Consider the following 18,696-nt stretch of genomic DNA (forward strand, 5'->3'; position numbering starts at 1 on the left):
TTTCCAAGATTTTAGAAAACAATCTTTTTAATATTAGTTTCTATATTTTAGATTTGAGAAGATCTTATATAAATAAGATACATAAGGAATTTTTTTTTACAAAATCTTAGAATTATTTGACTGCAACAATTTAATTAAAAAAAATTTATTGGTGATAAATTTAGCATTGACTAAATATAATTTGTAAATACCTCATTTTGGCGTTTTCATTTCCATTCCTCTCTTCTCCTTTTCACGTATGTCCTCTTATGTCGTCCTGGTCGAAGTGTGGGTCACTCTAGAGGTCGGTGTGGTGGTTTCAGTCTCGATCGAGAGGGCCTGCTCCGCCGTTTAGATTCTTTCTCGAGAGGCAGTCTCGGTCAAGGTGCCGTGAGAGGGTAGTCACATTGGTAAAGTTGTAATTAGTTAGGTTTGTGTGATTTCTTGGTCTTTTAATATTTTTCAAAAAAAATAAAGAAAAATAAAAATGAAAAAGGAGGGGGTATATGGGATTTTTTTTGACAGGAGAAGTATATTAGACTTTGTTCTCGTGATAAATGCTATTGGTCTACCAGAATGCAACTAATACCACACAATGATTTACAAATATTCTGCTCAAATAGAATCATTCGGCACAAGTTAGGTTACACTGGGTCAATGTGTATCCATTGTTATGTGATAGAGAGCGGAAGCTAAATTGATAAGAGATAGTAACGAAAACAATAAATCCTTGCACTTTTGATCATCTTAACTCGAACAAGAAAGTCTTTTGATCTTGATGATATTCTCAACAAGTCAAAATAGGGTTTAGAGTACTCCTCTAAGTTCTATAAAGCTCTTGATTGCAATTGCAAGTTTGATAAATAATAATAAGGTGAATGTTTACAAAGACCAAAGCCGCTATCTATACTAATCTAAATAGTTCTTATCGTAGTTCGTAAGGGATGTTTAATAATTATATAGTTCTAATAAGACAAGGAAAAACTAATAACTTAGAATAAAAGTAAAGCCGAAGAACATAACAACTCATAGTAATGGCTGTGAAGATGATGATGATGCGCTGCATCAGGTTCCCTGGATTGAGAAGGATTCACCCACGAATCATGATCATAGTTATCGCCATGGTAAGGAGACCTGTGCTTCATGTTAAAGATGTTTGAAGTCCTGAAATGTGCCGGAAATTGTACTTTATATTTAAGCATTTGTAAATACCTCATTTTGGCGTTTTCATTTCCATTCCTCTCTTCTCCTTTTCACGTATGTCCTCTTATGTCGTCCTAGTCGAAGTGTGGGTCACTCTAGAGGTCGGTGTGGTGGTTTCAGTCTCGATCGAGAGGGCCTGCTCCGCCGTTTAGATTCTTTCTCGAGAGGCAGTCTCGGTCAAGGTGCCGTGAGAGGGTAGTCACATTGGTAAAGTTGTAATTAGTTAGGTTTGTGTGATTTCTTGGTCTTTTAATATTTTTCAAAAAAAATAAAGAAAAATAAAAATGAAAAAGGAGGGGGTATATGGGATTTTTTTTGACAGGAGAAGTATATTAGACTTTGTTCTTGTGATAAATGCTATTGGTCTACCAGAATGCAACTAATACCACACAATGATTTACAAATATTCTGCTCAAATAGAATCATTCGGCACAAGTTAGGTTACACTGGGTCAATGTGTATCCATTGTTATGTGATAGAGAGCGGAAGCTAAATTGATAAGAGATAGTAACGAAAACAATAAATCCTTGCACTTTTGATCATCTTAACTCGAACAAGAAAGTCTTTTGATCTTGATGATATTCTCAACAAGTCAAAATAGGATTTAGAGTACTCCTCTAAGTTCTATAAAGCTCTTGATTGCAATTGCAAGTTTGATAAATAATAATAAGGTGAATGTTTACAAAGACCAAAGCCGCTATCTATACTAATCTAAATAGTTCTTATCCTAGTTCGTAAGGGATGTTTAATAATTATATAGTTCTAATAAGACAAGGAAAAACTAATAACTTAGAATAAAAGTAAAGCCGAAGAACATAACAACTCATAGTAATGGCTGTGAAGATGATGATGATGCGCTGCATCAGGTTCCCTGGATTGAGAAGGATTCACCCACGAATCATGATCATTGTTATCGCCATGGTAAGGAGACCTGTGCTTCATGTTAAAGATGTTTGAAGTCCTGAAATGTGCCGGAAATTGTACTTTATATTTAAGCATTTGGATTGATACGTTCCAGCACCCCCCCCCCCCCCCCCCCCCCCACAAGGGCCTACTTTCTTTGATTTGAGCTTGTTAAAGTCACGAAGTTAGATCCTTTCTTTCGTTAAGTAAACCCAAACCAACTCTCCTGGTTCAAAAATTACTACCATTTGCTTATTATCCACCGAAGCTTGTATTTGACTGTTGCGTCTTCCAGGTTTGTTTGAGCTCGTCGATGTAATTGAGGAAGTTTGCTTACAAAGTCCACTGCCTCGCCATGATGTCGAGTTTGATCTGGTGTAGTAGCCAAATCTATTGGACAGTGTGGAATAACTACATAAACTATGTGAAAATGAGAATAACCGAGGCTGCAATTCAAAGTGTGGTTATATGCAGACTCAGCCTGAGATAGTTTTGCGAACGTCAACTTTATAATTATCCCCAACAAGACACCAAAGAAGATTACCTAATGATCGGTTGGTTACTTCCGTCTGTCCATCAAAATGGGGATGATGTGCTGAACTCATATCCAATGAAGTTCCCAATAATTTCCATAAATATCGCCCAAAATGAATAAGGAATCAAGTGTCGCAATCAGAAACAATTGACAAGGGCAAACACGTAGACGATACACTTCTGAAAGAATAAAATTGCGACACTGACTGCATAGGTATTTTTCTTACAAACAATGAAGTGAATCATCTTTGAAACTGCACTAGGCATTAGTCGGACGGACGATATGTATCTAGCGAGTTGACAAAAAAATCAAAGATTAACTGGCAGTGAACTTAACAACAAGCTGAAAAATAGAGATAGATGTGTCCAATGGGTGAAAGGACCCGAAAAGGCGATTCGCTTGAGACTCGAAAACTAATGTTCGGAAAAACACATGATCAAATAAAACGACATTGATTCACCAGTAAGAAACTGAAACATTGACCGACAATAACTTTTGGTGAGAACCTCTAAAACCGTAGGCAACATCAGAAGTAAGAATTCCTGCAAGCCAAGATTTCTAAGGATAATGAAAAAGAAGCTCTCCAAGTGTAACATGATACTAACCGTCCTAGGTAAAAATGACCATATAACACAACGAAGAGAAGACATGAGTTATATAACCAAACTGTTACATGCATAGATAAACTAACGAGAGTTTGTAACAAATTTCAGAAGCCTACATGACGCTGTGAGTACGTGTACTCATGTCCATATGGTGTAACCGTGACATACACCAAAAATAATAATTACGTTCACCCCCTCTTGTGAACTGTCAATTTCACCTCACCTCTTATCACCAATCAAAGTGATATGTACAATTAATAAAAAAAAGATATTAAATTTTTTAAAAAGAAACAAAATAGCTAAACAAAAGGAACGATATCGACAATAAAAACATTAACACCAATGTTAACGACGTTAACACCGATGTTAACGACGTTAACACCGATGTTAACGACGTTAACACCGATGTTAACGACGTCAACACCGACGTTAGGGTTTATTGTTTAATGTTTATAGGGTTTGGGATTTTAGGGTTTTAGTTTAGAGTTTATAGTTTGGAGTTTAGGGTTTTTCTAACGGCATTAACGCGTTCCCCTTTTCCTGCTATTTTGTTTTAAAAAAATTTATATCTTTTCTTTATTATTCATGCATGGTACTTTGATAGGTGATAAGAAGTAAGATAAATTTACCAAATGTAAAATGCATTACAATTTGACAGGAGTGAACGCAAGTTTTGTTCCACCAAAAAGATTAACTAAAATTAGGACAATAATCTCTAGTGGCTCCCTAGCTAGCAATCAAATCTACTATAACCACAATCAATCTATATGACCCCAAATAGAAAAAAATACCTTAATTCCATTAATGAAGGAGTGTAACATGCAAAATAAGTGTAACGGGTACAACTGGTATGACTGACATTACTATGTGTGTAGAACTAGTATAACCGGTACAACTACTAAGTGATATTTGTTCTTTTTTCAGGTAACTATGGATAATAGCCGAAATGTGGTGAGATATCTTTATCATGGGGGTACTTATTCAGATGTGGGAGATGAAGTTTGATTGAATCGGAAAGACCGAAATATTTCTACTTTAGTGTTGAAGATGGGATTGAAAAAACCAATGAAATGGATGATGAAAGGCATGATATGGAGGAGTTGGTGGCTGTTACACCTACAGAAACACCAGCTTAAAATTTGGAGTGGGATGATGGTATTGACATGACTTTGCATCAAGAATTTGCAACAAAGCATGAAGTGAGGGATTTAGTGGAGAAAGATGTGCGCAAGAATTGTTTTGAGGTTGATACAGTGAAGTCGAAAGTCGTGGGGTTTGTTGCAAATGGTATTTATGAGCTGCAAAGCTGCATAACTCAGATTTTTTTTTTCAATAAGGACGTATTGAAGATGCGTTCTTGTGTTCGGATTGATGCAAGTGCAACCAGGAAGGAGAAAGAGGAACACCAAGCTTGGTCGCATCTATGTTGCATGCTGATTATCCCAGAAAATTCAAGACTCTGGCACCAAAAGATCTCGTAGATATGGTTCAGACTAGACGGCGTGTTAGGGTTTCGTATTCTACGGCTTTGAGAGGAAAAAACAAATCTATCAATGATGTGCGTGGTAACCCACATGAAAGTTATCCGAAACTTCCATCCTACTTGTACATGTTAGAAAGGTTGAATCATGGTACTATTACATGATTAGTGGTGGATGAAAACTAGTTTAAATACATGTTTTATGCGGTCGGAGCTTGCATTGAAGGGTTTTGCTGCATTATGAAGCCATGAGTCTTGGTTATCGAGAGGTATCTCATCAGTTTCCGAGTAGAAATACATTTTTTCTTGTTGTGAGAATCAGATATGTATCAAGCAAGGATCTTACTTGGTTGGCTCTGTTACTTTTGTCGTAATCAAAGGTGAAATTCAATGTGAGAGAGGTTGAAAAGAAATTCTATTGGTTTTTGTTTTGTCTGACTCTTCTTCACAATCTCACAATTCTCCTTTGCATTTACTATCACCCACATGTGTATGGGGCTAATTACAGGCGCCCACTGCCATCATATATTTTCTTTTGTGTTTTGTTGCTGTTCTGTTTGACTCAATAGTGTAAGAACACTTTTGGTTTAAATACAAGCATTAAAGAAAGTTCTAAAAAAGAAGAAACATACTAAACTAGGAGCAAAATAAGCCTATTCCAAAGTGTTCAATCGTAAACTTGAGATCCTTTTGGCCTTATCATAGTCCAAATATATTCCATGAGCAGCTAACTCTCAACCCTTAGAATCTCTAAGGGATTGCCAATGCTGTAATTAGTAAATCCGAAAGTGATTGAACAAATGCTCCTCCTCCGTGGAAATGGACTAGAATGCAGACATTTACAACTGACTAGCTCTTAGCAACATATAAATGTACAAGAATATTTACAATAGCAACGCGATTATGTAAACACTCTGAATTGCATAACTCACCCATAAAGGTACATAACTCTTACTATTACATATATATATATATAAATGTATTGTTTATTTTTAACCAATTTATAAAGACTTATAAATAATTATAAACTCTTATTGATGGGTACATTTTTATAAGAGTCTATAAATGATACACAATACCTTTTAAATTTTTACAAAGGAAATACAAGTTTATATACATTTATAACATTTTATAAATTGATTTATAAGAGTTTATAAACTGATTTATTATTTTATAAACTGATATAGGGTTTATAAGGTAATTTTCGGGGTTTTAAGTTGAATTATTATTATTTATAAACTAATTTTAGTTTTAAAAGTGTTATAAACTGATTTGTAGACCATTTAAAAACCCTTATAAGCCCCTCATAAATTGGTGTATAAACTTTATAAATTGCTTTTATAAACTTTATGATTTTTTTATAAACCCTTATAAATTATTTATAAATGGTGTATAGAATTTATAAATTGTTTTTATAAACTTTATGAATGTTTTATAAACCTTTATAAATTATTTATATATCCTTAAAACCCCGTATAAAATATGCTACAAACCCTTATAAATTATTTTATTAGACTTTCTAAATGGTTATAAACTTTTTAAATGATTTAGAGTTCTTCTAACTGATTTATTTTACCTTTATAAACCCTTATAAATTGTCTAAGTGAAGATATTCTTTTATGTTTTATAAACATTTATATATATATTTATATATATGTTATTCAAATACTACTTTATAAAAGCTTTCTAAGTTAAGATATTCTTTTATGTTTTATAAACATTTTATATAAATATATATATATATATATATATATATGTGTGTGTGTGTTATTCAAATACTACTTTATAAAAGCTTTCTAAGTGAAGATATTCTTTTATGTTTTATAAACATTTTATATATGTGTGTGTTTGTTATTCAAATACTACTTTATAAAAGCTTATAAATTGTCTTAATATATTAGCACAATATCATAAAACCCAGATTTATAAGAATCTGAGAGCATCTCTGTATAAACCCTTATAAGCTGTCTAACTGAAGATATTCTTTTATGTTTTATAAACCTTTATATATATATATATATATATATATGTTATTCAAATACTACTTTATAAAAGCTTATAAATTGTTTTAATGTATTAGCACAATATCAGAAAACCCAAATTTATAAGAATCTGAGAGCATCTTTCTCAATAATTCATGTTTTATTGTAGTTCTCCTAGGAACTAACATCATCACCTCTCTCTTTTTTGCATTGCTTCTTGAATCTAAAAACACACTGTATTAACAAATCAAAGAATTTTTTACTCTTAGAGCCACTTTTTCACTTATCTATTACACTCCAGGCCACATTGGGCTAGAAGCACACATTATCATGTCACAAAGACACTAATGCCCCTAAACTAAACCAAACATTAAAACCAAAAAAACTAAAAATAATCGTGTGACCAAACAAAAAATCAAAATAACATGTTCCTATGCAAACCTCTTGATTTACCAAATCCCCAAACTTTAATTCTGCGTGAAAATTTCATCTTCCCTTTTTGAAGCGATGAAGATTAAGAATCTTAGTTTTAAAGTAATCCAGAGTGTCTCTTATTCCTTGTGATAGCCATTGATTCGAAGAAGAAAGAACCAAATCATGGAAACAAAACCTAAAAATCAAAGCTTTGACTCTCCAAATCCAAAGTCAGAGGATACAAATCCACAAGAGCTTGCGCAGAGGAGCTGAGGAGCTGCTTCGGCCTCCCTTCGTATGCTTGTATAAGAGAAGGTCCAGACCACGCACCGCGGTTCAAGACGATGGTTAACTTTAAAGTAACGGCGAGATCTTCGAGAGTCCTCATTAATGTTCTACTCTCCACCAAGTTAAGCACTCTGCTGCCGAAGTTACTTTCACAGCACTATCCAATCGTGGCCCTTCTCACTCTCTAGCCGCTAGGATCTTGGTTAGTTCTTTTATTTCATTGATGAATCTGTACTTGAACTGGATGGTTTAGATTTTAATGGATCTACGATGTATCTGATTGATTAGTCAAATTTCGTTTATATCCTGCAAGATAAGAGATTCTTGTCCTAATCATTAGTGCATGACTAATTATATCTGTCCGGGCTCTGATTGTGTAGTATGAGACTGGTGTGTACAAGATTTTTGCAAGAAATAGCTCAGAGAGTGGGAGCTCCTCGGCTGCGATACACAACCTTCAGGTCTGGCCTTGGTCTGACCTTCACCAGAGATCAGGCTTCAGGTCTGCCGCAATACATAACCTCCAGGTCTGACTTTTACCAGAGATTAGTCTAAGAACAAAATGCAAGCGGAGAAGAATGTTGTTATGGCTGCTTGGTCTTCCCTTAAACAACGTGAGGCCTTCTCTCTTCGTCCTGATCTGATTTAATTAATGTTCACATGGTGTTTGATCTTTTATCTTCTTGTTGATAACAGTGCCAAATGAAACTTCAAGCTCGATGCTACCAACGGCCTCAGCAGAGATTTGCAACTCCAGGAACAGCAGCTCCTCCTCCTCCTGCTTATGTTCATGTGGACAGCAGTTGTTGGTTTCACAATGGAAAGGTTTTGAAAGGTGAAACTACTTTGGTGGAGATCAAAGTTATGGAAGAAGATGTTCTTGTTGTCATGCTTAGCAAAGTACACACTTTTTTTCATTATCAAGTTAGATTTTTTGCTTAGGATCAATAATCTACATGACGTGTTGCAGTTTTTGGTTGGTTCTGATATTTTATTGGTTCAAATCTTTGGCATTCTGTTTAAAACATAACAGCGGAATAACATGTGTACTAGTTTCTTTGTTCATGCTTTCTTTATCCACAATCTCACTTCGATGATTTCCTCATCCACGATTTCTTATGTCCATACTTACATGTCCTATACTAATTATCTATATGTACATGTCCTAGACTATTTATTTATGCGTCTCTGTCCACGCTATCGAGTTTCTGGTGATCTAGTCCATAACTTCTGGTTAGTGTTTTGTCGTGGTTAGTGTTTTGTTGAGGTTTTGGTAACATGAGTCTATGTCTACATTTTTTTTTCTCTTATCCACATGAATCCTTGTCTACATGACTACATGTCCACAACTCCATGTATTTTGTTTTGTTAACATGAGTCCATGCCCAAACACATCACCCTAACACAAATCACCCGAACACAGCTCAATCGACCACAACTCTGCCGACCACAACTCAGCCATCCACAACTCAGCCATCCACAAGAGCAATTTTGCACCCCCACACCGAACACAAGCAATTAAGGTATGTCTTTGTCAAACTGACCTATTCTCCAAAATTCAATATCTTCCGTTTGATTTAATAGTAACTTTTGTAATCCAACGGTGGAAAGAAGAGCCCTTTAACATAAACATAAATGAAACAAGTATATTCTTTCCAACAAACACCATCGAATCCCATTTCCCACAAGGGCAAATTTGACAAACCAACTCCTTGGTCCCACCAAAAAGTGTCCTACAAGTGGGAAGTGTTTCTCAGTGTAAAACAAAGACAAAATGTGTCTTTTTATGTAATCAACTCCAAATCAAATTAGTTTCATAACAGACAAACAATATAAAATCACATAATAAAAAGTGATCTATTGATTATACTCTAAATCAAATCAACTGTCTAGAGAATCAAACCTTAACATACCAAGCTAGAACATATACTAATCAAATCAAAAGCATCATAGATCAACATAAATCAGAAAAAGGTATAAACTTTCATTCAAAATCATGAATATGGCAGACAAAACTAGCTCAGACTTATCCAACATGCAAAAATTAACTGGAAAATAAAAGATTTATAGAGAGTGATAAATATAAAATATACACATTTGATTGGATTAACGAACTCAACAATTTAATATCCAAACTTTAAGGAATCTATATATGATTAGATAATACTAAACAAATAAGAAAGGTCGTCTAAATGTGTGTCTGATTGAAAGACTGAAACTCATCGTCAAATCAAACGTGTGTGTGATTGAAAATCTGATAGTTTAACACGATAGTCATGAAAAAGCGGCTCTGGATATTCTCCATCACATGCTTAATCACATAGCAATACATTAAGAAACCAAAAACAAAACATTAAAGCTCGATGAAGATGACGACGGCGGAACTCGATGAAGACGTCGGTGGCAAGGCTCGATGAAGACGACATCGGCAAAGCTTGATGAAGACGATGAAGACGCCGACGGAAAGGTAGAGACACGCGCCCCCAATTTCTTCTCCCAAACCTAGACTTCGCATCTCCTTTCGCCCTTCTCCCGATCGCCTCTCCGGTGCCATTCGGCTCTGTGAGAGGGCCCTTGCCGACCCCGTCATATCGCATGAAGATATGTTGGTGTTGTGACTCTGCTTCTGGTCGTCGTCTTTGCAGATGACATGTTCGATTCGTCAAGGCTGAGAAGGATTTGCCACGCGGTGCCGCTGCTTCTTCCTCCTCTTCACCGAAGCTTTCGTTACTCTCGACTCCTAACTCTACTCGCCGGACTGGAAAATAAAAAATGTCGCTTCATGGCCTCTGCTTCCAAAGGCTAACCGGGTACGCATCGCCTGAGCTAGAGGTCTCGGGACCTCGGACTGGATGCGATAGGGTCATCTTTGTCACTCCGCTGAGTCTAGGCGATTAGCTATTGAGTGATGCATTAATTTAGCTCCTCTCCCCTCCTTTGTTTTTGGTGTTGGTGTTTCTTGTTAGTTTGGATTGAAATTGCAGGTTTATTCGAGCTGGGGTGTGGAGGTTCTTCATTTTATTGGAGCACCGGGTAACACTTTGCGGTTGGAGGAGGTAGTAAGACTCGGGAGGTGGTGATGCTGTCCCTTACTCTGTACCGACTTAGAGGGCGAGTGCGGTCGAGTTGGTTGAGCGCTATTAATCACCCGTGGTGTGTGTTGTCCTGTCTATTGCTAAATTCCGGGTTTAGTTCCTTCCCAGCCCGGACCTAGAGGACAGTCCTTGAGTGGGTCTGTTTCTGCTCCACGGAGGAAAGCAATTTGTGCAGGCGGCCGTTGAATCCACTTCTCATTGGCGTTGTGTCCCTCGTGTTCTAGGTCCTCGGGTCTCTCCTTTCATGTCTGTCTCGGCTCAACCTTCCATCTGGCTACTACAAGTTTGTATTGATACTTGACGTCCTGTTCGCTCCAAAGCACAACGGTTTCAAGTTAGATTGTTTTCTGCTTTCATGTTTTTACCTTTTTTTGCCATGGAAGTAGATTTTAGAGGTCTTCAAGTTTGTTTAACACATCTTGTAAGCTTCAACAGTTTATTTCTGAAATGATATTTACCTTTTAGCAAAAAAAAAAGAAAAAAAAAAGAATACATATTAAGTTGGAGGACATTATAAAAGTAGTTTGATAATGTAGGAAGTTTATTTTAATATCAGAAGTAGGCAGCTAGCTGGCATACAGCTGTGATTTTAAATATTGCATCCCTACCGTAGTTGGCGTTTGAAGTAAAAATACTGGTAGACAATTTGAGGTATTGAAACCAAATGTTTGATACTTTACTTACTTTACTTCAACAACTTCTCCGAGACATTCCTTTTAGGGTGAATTTGTGAGATATACATAAGAGGCACTAAAATAAGGAATATGTCCATTCTACAGTATAAGCTCATCGATGTGACAGATTCTTCAAAAAATGACATTACTATCCTTCAGAGAGCGCGTGGACGTGTAGAAGAAAAATCAAGTAAAAACCGTACTATACTATATTCCTTACAGTATGGACACAGTTGTAAGATAGCAGATGAAAGGACGTTTTTGGGAGTAGAAAACGAACCTACACATGCGGAGGAATAGATGACGATTGATGACTGTGGTGGAAGAAGAGAAGATACTGACAGCGCCGAAACAATCAATAGAATTAATGGTGACAATGGAATGATTGACATGAATGAAGAAGAAAGAAATTGAACTAAGAGAAGAGAAGGCTGAGGAGAAGAATGAAAAATAAGAAACAAACATGAAGAAGAAATATTGTACTAATCTATACTTTGACGATAATATGGAATAGTATACTATAATATTAACAAGAATTGTCGCAAAAACATTGTGTATATTCTTCATGTAAATGTATTGTTCGCGAGAAAATGGTGGATGCATTATATATTAAATGTTTTTACAAAACTCTAAACGTCAGATTCATTTCAATAGCATACAACCTTTAGTATCATAAATCTACATTTTATCATATTTGTTACAACACAATAGAATAAAACATATTAACAAAGAGTATTGTTTCTCTTTTCTCCAATGCAACCCACCATCTAATTCAGGGATGGTTATTAGTGGTGGCGGTGCTGAAGAATAAGACAATGGAGCTGATGGAGTAGTGAAAGAGAAGAATCAGAAGGCGAAGGAGATACACTTTGCCAAAGAAGAAGAGAAGCATTTTAGCATACTATACTCTAATTATAAAATGGAATAGAATATGTTACACAACAATACTATTCATCTTCCCCAAGTCAATCCATCCTCTTCTTCTTCATCACTATCTCCAACCCAACAAACCAAACACCTTGCAGATACAATCACCCACAAATACAACCGCCACAGCCAATCACCGCAAGAACCCTAAATAGCTTCTCGAACACCCCCACCCTTCTCGTTCATCGCTTCTCTTTGAAATTTATCTATCTCTTTTTTTTCTTTATGATGTGTCATCTGTATTTAGAGTTCTTTTGAAGTGAAAGAAATCTCTTCGACTGAAGAAGAAACATCGACATCAGATTCTTTTCACGCGCATAGATAAGGGTACGTTCGTCACTTTGTAGATTAATATGTATAATATCATAGCCAAACTTTCTTATGGGTAGAAACTTTATTGTTGACTTTCTTATGTGTATGTCACCTAATTCCCCTTCCTTTTAAGTGTCTTTTTAAACACATATCAAACTGAGCATATAAATATAAAGTCTTAATGGCATTTTCTCGAATAGAATTGGTCCAATTCTACATTATATTTTGTTGACCCATGTACCACAATGCATCACACAATAATGTTAGTATTCTTGAATAGAATTGGTATATTGCTACCAAGTTATAATGTTTAATTATGTAACACATTATATTTAATGTAAAAGTATATATAATTATGTTTCAAAAAAAGAAAAGAAAATGTCTATACAAATTGTGATGTAAGAACCGTCTTACTCCGCGCAAGGCGCGGATCTTACCTAGTCTATTCTATTAAGACAACATCATGACCTATTGATAAATATTGTGTCTAATAATAATAATTAACTTCCTGCTTTTAATTTAAATGTTGTATAACCACTTTCTAATTTAATTTCATATTATGCATGATGACCCACTACTCCCTAAAAAAACTGTCGACTACATACCTAAATGAGAAATATTGTGAACATGGAACAATTTAAAAATATATGATTTTCCTATATGTGAAAATCATATACGTATCAAAGGTGAGATTTATTTATAAATAAAATCAAACATGATTCAAAAACATTTATCTAACCAAACAAATTTGTTTTTTTTTCAATGTATAGTTTGAAAACTTAATTAAAAAAAAAACACTAAGTTTGTAACTAACTATCAACTTTTAATAACTCGGAATTCATATAAATGTTATTTTAAATATTGTAATTTAATATCAAGAAAAACTATCTATAAATATATTTTCAATAATTTATACCCACAACACTCAGATATTGGTTTCATGTATAGTAATGCAAAATCATAAATTCAACATAATTATCAAAACATGTTACAAATAATTTTTAAAATATCAATATTATTAAATTAAGAACATGACTTATTGATATAGGTTAAGTCCAACTATTTATTTCTTTTATTAAAATATAAAGCAAATTGTACTTTTTTTGTCCACGCAAATTGTAACATAACTACCTTTTTTAATAAAATTATTTTGCAACTTCTACTTTAGTTCCAAACTAGATTTTGACCCGTGCAACCGCACGGGTGTTTGTTTTCACTTTTTAATACATAAATTATTGTTTTAGAACATAAGTGGTATATATTTTTAAATTTAATCATATACTTAAATATTTATATTACTATTTCAAATACAATACTTTTATCATTTACATGTTATAATTAATTAATTGTTTAAACCTTATGTATTTGACACTTCTTATTATATATTTATCTTATTGTATTTGTATTTAGTTATTAAGCAAATTAATATATTCATGAGAAAATATATTTAAAAAATATTTTGTATTTAATTTATGCTAAATTTTGACCCGTATTTCAAAACTGAATTTCTTTTTACCAATATTTTTATGCTTATTCATTTTAGATAATTTATTATTGTATATACAAAAGTGTAAGATATGTTAATTTTTAGACATGTATTATATAGTTTATTAATTTTAAGTCGTTCTATCATCATATTATATTTTAAATAAATAGTTTATATTTATGAAAATAAAATTTATAAATTTATCAATTGAATATAATTTTATCATATTTATTTTAGTATAATAATTATATTTTAACATGATCATGACTATAAAAGTACATAAAATAGGATATAATTTATATATTTTCATTTCTAAACGATAACTTCAAATACATTAAGTTATTGTTTAAATATTACATAGATTTATTAGAATTTTTAAAATATAATATATAAATATATATTATATTTAAAATGAAAATATATTATGATTAAAGTAGTTACAAAGATTTTATATTATTAACTTTAAAGAAATACATGTTAATTTTTATACATGTATTATATAGTTTGATAATGTTAACCCATCTTACCAACATATTAGATTTTATTTTTGAACATAAATATTTTATAATTACGAAAATAAAATATATAAATATATAAATTTAATACAATTTTATTATATTTAGCTCAATATAATAATTTTAATTTAATATGATTGATTATGATTATATAATAACTAAAATATTTTAGATTTTTTATTTTTCATTTTATATAACTGAATATATTAATGTATAATAATATTTTAAACTAATTTCAAAATTAGTGAAAATATTTAAATATAATTTCAAAAATGAAGATCTTGTAAAAATCTTTTTAAACTGATTTGTTATAATTTTAAAATAAATATATTTATATTTAAAATGAAAAGATATCAAAAGATACTATGATTAAAATATATTAAAAATTATATTTATTATTAGCCTGAATTAAAATATAGTATGAATTTCTATGAATAGGTCCATTAGGTCCATTTTTTTAAAAATCACACATGAATCAAGGTTGTGACTTCTGTTTTAATATATAAGATTTTAGGAACCCACTTCCCCGAAACGCATATATTGAGCCATGTTTATAAGTATTGAATATTATTTCTTCATTTTAGTCAAAACCAAATGCCATGGTTTTATCTTTTTTTTTTTTTTTTGTAACACCCATGGTCTTATCTATTATACTAAAAGTAATAGTTTAACATTTGTGTCAATTGTTATATCACTCTTCACTTTCAGATATATAATTGTTCTTTCCTTTTGGTTTGACTATTAACCTGCTAATCTATTCTATTAGGATTTACAATACAAAAACATAACTTATATCCCAGCCCAAAACATTATGATTTATTCAACCAGACATTAATTTATTCAAATTTTACATATTTTTTTACAGACATTAAGTTTATCAATTAACAAATCACATGGTGTTAAAAATAGGATTTAATGGAGTTTAAGTGAACTTTTAATAGAAATAAATATTCATATAAATTCATTTAGTTTAACGGGTTTTAAATACGTTATTCGATTAATTTTTTTATGAAATATAAAATTAAAACAAAAAATATATCCGCCCTTTTAAAGGCGGGTCAGAATCTAGTTTTCTTTAAATTTGCCTCAAATTGCTAACCAAAATAAAAGGCTTCGGCAATGGGTACCTAATCTCGGATCTTACCGATCAATCTGGTCCAGTTGTCTTAATCATTTTCCTTCGGCTTCCGGGCTATGCTGTTGTTTTGATTAAGTAGTTAGGGTTAAGCAATTTTAGGTATGTTTTTTATTGGATCATGGATTTAGAAAGATATGTTTCACAAATTCGTTATATGCCAACCACCATTTCTTAAATTAAGATGCTTAAAGTTGATCATTGCCTAATTAACTCTATCTTTATCTTACTATACTACTAGAGTTTGACCCGCACATTCGTGCGAATATATTTTTATTTTATAAATGTATACATTTAATATTATCGTAAATATTTTAAATATATGATTTATATTTTAGTGTTATATATTGTGTAATTTTATAATTTTATTGTTTAGGTTTTTTATTCAGCATTATTAATATATAGTTATTTATTTTATACTTTTTACTTTGTTTTAGACACCATTCTCGAATGATAAAAAACACGCAATGAGTCATACATATAATGAAAAACATAGAGAAATTAGTAGGTACCACCACATAAAATATAAAAAAGACAACTCTCAATAAATTTGTAGTTAAAAGAGACTTTTCATTAATATCTTTTGAATTATTATATCCTATTTTGTCAATAACGCATGAACTAAAAGTTAGTTATGACTATTATATTTTGTATATAATCATTTAGGTAATACATTGTTGTGAGTTTCTTTTTTTTTCTTGTCATCAACTTATATAGACTCACACTGACACTGCATGCTAGGCTATCCACCTTTGAGTTTTGCATCTTTGGTACTTAAATGATCCTTTTTCAAATTAATTAAATAATATATAGTTGTAGATATAAAAGTTTAACATATGCTAATATTTTTTGTATAAAATATACATACTTTATTAATTTTTACCATTTTTAACACTGAATGATTGTTTATTTTATTTATTTAAATGAAAGCAATGATAGTTTATTTTATTTATTTAAATGAAATTAAATTGAAAATAAAATAGGTTATTTTACCAATTTTATATAGTTTTGTTTTATTTAATTCATATAGTACTTCTATTTATATAATATATTATAAAATTTATAAAATAGCGAATAATTGTTTTTTTGTTTTATAATAAAAAAATTAATTAATATTAATGTATAATCATATTATATTACTAATTAAGAAATTAATTATTGCATGATCTTAAAAAAAATACTTAAATTTTTTAATAAGATTTGGGTAGATAATTTCTCAACAGATTTTGTTACAATTAAAAATAAAATTTAAATCTCTATTTTCTCAACAGATTTGTTAGACTAAGAATAATCATTATGTCATATTAAGTAATTAATCAAATGGTCCTACTAAGACTTTTAAATGGTAGATAAAAATTAGGACTCTAAATTAATAGATTAGATGATACTATCTAAAAGATCAACATTTTAGGTGATTATTGTTATTTTCTCCAATGAATTCCCTGTTATGTTATTTCCTAATTTTGTACAAATAACTGAAGAAGAAAAAGGGACAATCACAGCTTTATTCCTTACTGATGTCAATCAAAAATGGATTTAAGCCACACCAACTAATATAACAACTAAGTTCTTTTATATAACAACCAAGTATATATATATATATATATATATATATATATATATATATATATATATAATACATATATCTTTTTAATCCACCACAACAACATATTCAAACTCTAAATTATCAAATAATATATACATAATACATCGTTGGTATATCACAACGTCTTCATCTACTCGTCATTAAGAAGTCAACTCCAGCTTTTGGCGTCCGCGTTTAGGACAATCAAGTCGCAGATCAGAGAAAAAGGCATGAGAGAAGTTTGGGAGTTTATGAAAGTGTTTAAATTTTTTATTCAGCCAATTCGTTTTAAAAGACTATGAGCTTTGTATTTCACTTCATCTGAATCAATATCCGAAAATGAAGAATAATCTGTAGCCTTAATCTTCATGCTCAAGCTTCTGCCACAGCCGCTGCAGCCACTTAAGTGGCGTCCAGCTTTTTGGATGGCTCGCCATCCGATTGCACAAGGCAGTTTGATGCAGCACCAGAGAATGCACAGAGGACAATAGACGCATAAGCAGCAAACGTTAAACGCGACCTCTGATGGACCTGTTAGATCTGCGTTTGAGTTTGCTATCACGAGCTGAGACCTTGTAGGCGAAACGGATATTGGTTTCTTTGCTCGATTTTCTTCTTGCATTCCCCCTTGGAGTAAATTTTTGTGGTCGTTCATCTTGTTCTTGAAGAGAAAACTCAAAGATTCTTGATGGTTTTAAATGTTAATGAGTTATTTCTTAATGAGGACGGTTCTCGTTTTATTAATTATATCCTACTATGTAAAAGGGATTAAATTCAAGGCTTTTGAGGCTATCCACCTCAGCCAAAATATTCTCATCCAAAAAGAATTAAAAATAAATGTCATTTAGAAGATAATTAACTAATATAAAACTTTTGATATTTCTAAAAATTTCAAATTTGTAACTGCTAATTTATTAATAGAATCATATATCTATATTGAATTATGTTCTATTTTTAATTGTTACTTTAAGAGTAAATAAATTATTAATTTATAATATATATATAGTTTATAACTTTATATTGTAGTTATAAATAAAGAGAAAATAACCGGGAAAGGTGAAGAAGCTCATATAAAATTATGTAATTAAAATGGTAAAATGGTGAATATGATGAAGTGAATCTAAGAAAATTTGTTGTACAAATTATGGTGCTTTCTTCGTCCACTATAATGATTTAAAATAATATATATTCATATAAATAAGTCAATATTTGTTGTTTTTTTTTTGTAAGATGTTAAGATTATCATTTTCTGAAAGGTTACACTGATCCAAAGAGATTAGTTTGTGGAGCTAACCAAACGAGGATTATAGTGTTTATTTTGGAAAAAGTAATAGGTTGAACGATAGATGGCGTGCGTGTTTTTTCACATGGAAATCTGCACATATATTAAAATTGTAAGAATAGAGAAAATATAGTGTATATGACTGAAGTTGATTCATTCCGAAACTAAAGATGGCTAAAATTCTTCTTTGTCAAAATGCATATATGTGAATCTTATATGAATAGAGTTCTCAATTGCTTATAGCAGTGTAATAAATTCCGTGTGTAAAGGAAAAAAAATGTTATATAAGTGAAAAC

General features: G+C 31.8%; 1 protein-coding gene across 1 annotated transcript; it reads right to left on the minus strand.

Annotated features, from left to right (window-relative positions):
* Positions 1 to 17,147: 17,147 nt before the first annotated feature.
* On the minus strand, positions 17,148 to 17,879 carry LOC106423759. Its single transcript, XM_013864520.3, has one exon. The coding sequence runs from the start codon at positions 17,771 to 17,773 to the stop codon at positions 17,393 to 17,395; it is 381 nt and encodes a 126-aa protein (XP_013719974.1). The 5' UTR covers positions 17,774 to 17,879; the 3' UTR covers positions 17,148 to 17,392.
* Between the last annotated feature and the right edge of the window lie 817 nt (positions 17,880 to 18,696).

The sequence above is a fragment of the Brassica napus genome, chromosome A8, assembly GCF_020379485.1.
Source record: "Brassica napus cultivar Da-Ae chromosome A8, Da-Ae, whole genome shotgun sequence".
Lineage (NCBI taxonomy): Eukaryota > Viridiplantae > Streptophyta > Magnoliopsida > Brassicales > Brassicaceae > Brassica > Brassica napus.

What these genes read in the sequence shown, in the direction of transcription:
- LOC106423759 (XM_013864520.3), bottom strand. Translation starts at nt 17,773, where the DNA reads ATGAACGACCACAAAAATTTACTCCAAGGGGGAATGCAAGAAGAAAAT.